This window comes from Panthera uncia, chromosome D2 (assembly GCF_023721935.1).
Source record: "Panthera uncia isolate 11264 chromosome D2, Puncia_PCG_1.0, whole genome shotgun sequence".
Lineage (NCBI taxonomy): Eukaryota > Metazoa > Chordata > Mammalia > Carnivora > Felidae > Panthera > Panthera uncia.
The window spans coordinates 78,736,284-78,742,283 of NC_064818.1; the positions used below are offsets into that span (position 1 = coordinate 78,736,284).

The 6,000-nt window shown below is 57.0% G+C and overlaps 1 protein-coding gene across 8 annotated transcripts in view; it reads right to left on the reverse strand.

Moving 5' to 3' along the window:
* Positions 1-6,000, reverse strand: part of UROS (uroporphyrinogen III synthase) — a 35,564-nt gene that overhangs the window by 5,892 nt on the left and 23,672 nt on the right. For 6 of the 8 annotated variants that reach the window (XM_049646625.1, XM_049646626.1, XM_049646628.1 and 3 more), the window contains one exon: positions 4,194-4,268. The exons of 1 other annotated variant lie outside the window; for it this stretch is intronic. In XM_049646625.1, the coding sequence (XP_049502582.1) occupies positions 4,194-4,268 (75 nt within the window). Of the gene's footprint in view, positions 1-1,113; positions 3,833-4,193; positions 4,269-6,000 lie in introns of those variants that run through there. One more of the 8 variants, XM_049646632.1, reaches the window with a different exon arrangement.

A 6,000-nucleotide genomic window follows, 5' to 3' on the forward strand; every position in this document is an offset into this window, starting at 1 on the left:
ATGTTAAATGCTCACTGATTTCTTTTTTCCAGTGTGAAGAAATGTTACATGCATGACACGTCCGATCCATAAAGGCATATTTTCAAAGCCACGTTCAGGTGCTATTTTCTTAACCAGAGCCCAGGCATCCCTCCAGCGTCGGTATCTCTGTGGGTGTTAGGTGCTGGGGATTCCAGGGGCCAAAGCTTTCCCACAGTCCCCAACCACCTGTTCTGGGCGGCTTTGAGAATCCAGCAGGGAAACCACGGGCCCGCCTTGTCAGCAAGCCCAGCCCTAGCGGTGTGCAAGGGGCCTTCGGAAGATTCCAGAATCTGCCCTTTGAAGCATCTCTTCTGAAAGTAGCAGAGTATCGAGCTGCTCATATGCTTATTCTCTGATTCTTGGCCACTAACAAGGGAGATGGGAGCTTAGCATATGTGTCCTAGAAGAGGACAGACGCCTGTCTTTCCTCACTGCACCACCAGGGCCTGGAGGGCCAGGCTGCACAGGCCCAGTCAGCCCAGCTGCCTTCATGAAAACCTGAGGCACCATTATCCAGGGAGGAAGACCACCACTGTCCTGGTTGAATCCTCTCCTGCTGCTGAGCGGAGATCTACCACAACGATCCTTCCTGGGACCTAACCCCCTTCGAGCCAGTGGCAAAGAACTCATTCTTTTCGGGGGATAAGTTTATTGCCTGCAGAGTTTTAACACAAATAGGCCAACGCTAAGTAGGTTAACGCCGAAGCTGTCTGATTCCGCAGAGGCGTGACGTGTTTCCTGGGGCGATAAGGAGAGATGGGGCCTGGCAGGGGTCTCACCCGACACAGAAGACACAGAATGGGGACTCACACGGCTCCGAGGCTGTCCATCCCTTTAACAGGAAGGAGGCCGGACTGCGGGGCTGTGGGGGCTGAGGACAGCAAGGATGCTGGAAATCCCAGGAGAGGGTTGTACGGTGGGACAGGGGACTCTGTAAGTAGTCGCTGTAGTGATTAAGGTAACAAGACTGATTTTTTACAAATGCCATTTCACTGGAGGACACACGCGTGACTATAAAGCTCAACAGTTGCGAGGTGAGCAGGGATTTCAGCCTCCTAGGCGCTGCTGTGAGAAGCAGGCCGTGCGGGCAGAGATGCTCATGGTGTGGAACCCGGACAGTGAGGCTGATGGCGAGGGAAGGAAGAGCCGAGCAAGTCTGCGAGGCTGCGGGAGCTGTCTGCCTACCAGCGCCGAATCCAGAGGACATTTCAATTAACTGTGCTCCCCTCTGACTCAGGCGGACCCTCTCTCCTGCAGAATGTTGCAACTGTCTTCCCCCTTTTACCATTTTAATTGCTGCTCTCTCTTCCATTAGAGGAGATACCCTGGGAGGGCAGGGTTTTCTATGGTAACAGTGAGCTATCTGGTACGCGTAGGTGGCTCAGTTGGTTAAGCGTCGGACCTGTGGTTTTGGCTCAGGGCGTGATCTCATGGTTCCTGGGTTCAAGCCCCACATCAGGGCTCTCCACTCTCAGGGTGGGATTCTCTGCGCCCCCCTCTCCCTGCCCCTTCCTCTCCATCTCTCAAAAAAAACCCCACACACAACAGATGAAATGAGTTCATAGCTTTAAGTGCTCACAGTGGCGTTTGTCACAGAGTAAAAGTGTCAGCTAAAGTAAGCAATAACTATGAACTGGCCTGTTCACTCTAAATACTGGAAGTAGATTCTTAGCTTTTCAAATCAAGCTTCAGATCTTACTGGGGAAGGAAATCATTAATGCCTTGGTAAAACCAAGGTTAAAGTATTAGCAGTCAAGAAGGATTCTTATGTGGTATTCTAATTGCGAATTAAAAATTTATCAGGACACACAGGCATGCCGGTAATAAATGAGAAGTCACAAAGGCTTTGCAAAGAGTGTGGACCCGTGTCTGCCGAGATAAGGGCAGAGTAGGCTCCTATCCACCCTCACGCCGTGAGGCAGTTAATTGAAACACCAGTGTGATATCTCAGAAGTGACACGGATCCTTCCTGCCTTGTGTATGCAGAGCAAGGAACACCAGCTTGATGGCTTTGCACCTGATGATGAAGAATGACTCAATTTCCCTCCGTCTCTTTCCAGAACTAGTGCATCAGCTGTGAGGATGGCCAGATCGTCTGCCCTGGGAGCAGGCGGCAGCCACCTGTTCCATTAAGGAGTAATTGTCGTGCCACCCACAGAACCCATCATGAGTTTTCTTAACCAAGGCACTTGATTCCAAGGGGAATGCCAAGAGCTACCGGTCACAGTGATTTCTACATGAAGACATTAGAAGGGCTCGGTTACCACTTAATGGTGACCATTATCCCCTGAAAACATCAGAAATAAAAAGCCTGGAGTTGGATCCTTCTGGAACATATGCACCCACACTATGAACGGCTGGTGGAAGAACCCAATCGTGACATTCTTCTCGCCCCAGAAGAGATGAGGCTCAGTGACCCTCGAAACAGTGCCATGGGCCTGAGGACCCCGAGGTGCCCGGGACCGTGCTCACCCTTGGACCCCCGGCATAATTCCCGCTGCTGTTTCAACACCTGGCTGGGCAGCGGTGGGCAGAGGTGGGCAGAGGCACTCCCATGCTGATGCTAAAGGGCTTCTCAGCCCCGACAGGCCGGCCGGCATTGGCCAAGCCCTCCCCTGCCTTGCCCTCCACGTGCCCTCCCGTCAAGCCGGAACAGTCCGACAGCATTCGGCAAACGCCGCGTGGGAACACCTGTGTGCCGGGCCCCTTGCGGGGCTGGGGGGGCACCAGGGAGGAGGCGACACAGACCAGTGACCCTCACAAGGCCGGAGCGGGTTAAACGACAGAGGAGATACTAACGGCATGTGTACAGTGAGCGGGTGCCCGAAAGAGGGCCGGGGTCTTTGGGACAGTAATGTGTAGAAGGAGCACAGCCTATGGCAGCCCTGTCGTGAGGGGCTGTGCTTAACAGGAATACACGAGGGACGGGACGTCCGCGGGCAGCACCGTCGGGGGAGGGGGGGACAGGCAGAGGTGGGAGGGTTGTGCAGGAGGCTGGACGGGACGACGTGCCGGGAGCAGCCATGGGACCGGCCACTAGAGTCGTGGGCCCTCGACTGTCGTGTCTGAGAGCCCCCGAGGCACCGCGGTTCGGGGGGCGTGGTGGATCCCAGACCCGAGGCAGGAGGCCCGGAGGTGCTGCCCTGGGACAGGAACACCGTGCTGGCTGCCCGGTCCTCCTCCCCGGCCCAGGCCAGCACCTGCTTCGACCAGGCTTGGGCCCAAAGGGTCACTGGCTTAGGGTCACGTCCACTGTCCCCGGGGCTTTTGGGAGTGTCTGGGAAACACACTCCTTTAGTAAGAAGAGCGTTTCTCCAAACTTAGACCTCACCGAGCTAAAGGGAAGAGCAGGGCTGGGGTGGCTGCGACCGGAGAGGAAGGGAGCACCCTCGGTCCTGCTGCCCTGCTCCCTGGCCCCCGGGGGGCCACCACGCTGGCATCTGGCACGTGTTGCCTCTGCGTACCTAATACGTCGTCGTGCTGGGCCCGTGACGTGGGGTGCTTATTCGACCCGCTTTTACCGATGGGGAGGGGGCGACGAGGGCGCAAGGGCAAGTGTCTGCAGCTGGGTTAGGCTGGGGGGCGGGGGAGATGGCGGGGAGGACTGCTCTGCGGGCACCCCTTAACCTTCCCGCCCCTCTCGCTCCAAGTTCCCCAGAAGCTTTACTTCCATCAAGGGTGAACCCCTCACGGAAACGCAACATGCCTGCAACCAGCGACACCTACAAACGGCGGCCACACGCCGTCCGGGGACGTGCTCGTGGGGGTGGGGGCCGCTCTGAGGAGGGGAGTTCAGAGCAGGAAGCAGCCCCTAGGAGAGAGGAGGAGACAGACACAGGGACGGTGCCCGGCGGCGCCTGCCCGCCTCCACTCCCTCTAGAATCACCACAGATGGTCTCCCTGTACTTGTCGCCATTTTGTTTTGTGTAACGTTCGCATTGTCCCGAGTCCTTTGGTGGAGGGGGCGGAGAGACTCGAATCTCAGGCAAGCAGAGACACACATCGGGACCAGGAGCCTGGGGTCCCAGGAGCGGCTTGCACACGGCAGACCGACCCCCGTCGCCACGGAGGATGCACGGGGGAGACGGGCCCTTCCCGGGGCGACGGTCGTGAGGCCAAGAAGCCAACGTGAATAAATGGCCTTCACTTGGGGGTGAGCCTTTTCTACTTACTGGAACAAATGTATTCTGCGAGCTTTTCTGCATTTCCACAGCTCTCTCCTTCTGTGTCCAGGCCAATTTTATTCACTGGAAAACAACCAAGAAACGCACGTTTTCACATGGCTATCGAAGACCTCTGTTCCCGTGTTGTTAATGTGCGAATACAAAGGCACGTGCTTTACGAATCACAGAGAAAGTCTCTCCTGAAGGCTGGTACCAGAGGCCCACGGGCACTGTCAGAGGTGAGGGTGCTGGGTTCTGGCCCCACCTTTCCTGGACGTGTGACTTTGGGTCACGCCCCCATTCCTCTGCACCCCACTGAGCTCACCTACAACACAAGACGCCAGCCACGTGGGACCTGCTTTAAGGAATCCAGGAGACGGGGGGAGCAGACTGCGGCCACCTAAGGCCTTTCTCATCAGCCAGTAAGCAGGTGGTGAGCATCTGGGGTTTATTACTTCTCACAGGGCAGAGACAGCCCTCCTGTTGTTAGGGAGACAAGGCCAGCCCCCCATCCAGAAAGGTGTCGCGGGCCGACGTGGCCAGACTGAAATGGAAGGGACGGCGGGAGAGGTTTCATAGTGACCCGCCGACGGGGACCCACGGCACCGCGAATGCGGGTCATCCGGGGTGAGGGGCATCCCAGCTGCTTTGAGAGACCGCTGTCACGAAGGGAGCAGAAGCAGACACCCGGGCTCCCCTGCCCTTTGCCACGCGGGGAACACTGGCCACCGCGGAGGATGCTGATGCAGGAGGGGCCAAGGGCACACCTCCGTCAGCTCCCAGTACCTGTTCACAGGGTGTGGGCCTTCCATTTAGGCCACGGACCAAAGCTTTAACGTGAGCACCAGCAGCTTTTAATTTACAGGTCACTTCAAGTGTCCTGAGTCCGGGGGACAAAAGTCACATGCAGCTGTGAACTCTGTTCAGGAACAGAGCCCCTCTGAATGCTGCACGGCCAGCCCAGGCTGGGCCGCCTCCTCTGATTGAACTGGGGAGGTTTCAGTTCACCAAAAACCCTGAAAACCTCCCAGGAACTGAACCGGGACATAAGTACTTAGTGTCGACATTCATACGCTTTCTTCCTGAGTTAACTAGACAAGAGGAACCAGACCCAGAACCTGGCCTCTCCCATTGCCGCCTGGCTGTGCGGAGCGAGGCCTGACGCATTTCGTCCCCGCACATCCCGGGGACGTCTGGTCCCGAGAGGAGGCGGCTGGGACCCTGAGCTGTCCAGCGCCTGTCCTGTCTCTGCGAGCACAGGGACTGGGCTGTGCGGCCTGCCTGCAGCCCACAGGGGCTCTCAGTAAAGATTGGGTGGGGAGGCGCCTCGGTGGCTCAGTCGGTTAAGTGTCCAACTCCCGATTTCGACTCAGGTCATGATCTCACGGTTCGTGGGTTCGTGAGATTGAGCCCCACATCGGCCTCTGTGCTGACAGTGTGGAACCTACTTGGAATTGTCTCTCTCCCTCTCTCTCTCTGCCCCTCCCGTGCTCTCTTTCCCTCTCTCAAAATAAACTAAAAAAAAAAAAAAAAAAAAAGATTAGGGGAATGAATGTTTGCCAGAAGATCTCAACCCCTGAGGCGGCAGGGCTGGCTCAGCTGTCAGGGGTCCGAGCATTTCAGCCAGCACCCGGGCCAGGCAAGGCCACCTTCAGGGCCTCCCCAGGTGACAGGGACAGGGCAGCTTAAGCTTATTCACAGCGGGGGTGGAACAAGCCAGTTTGATCCCGGACAAACCTGCCATCATGTTCTTTACATTTAGGAGGTTGAGGCAAGGACTGCCACAGGGCATCCAGTCCGGGGGGAGGGGGGGGGG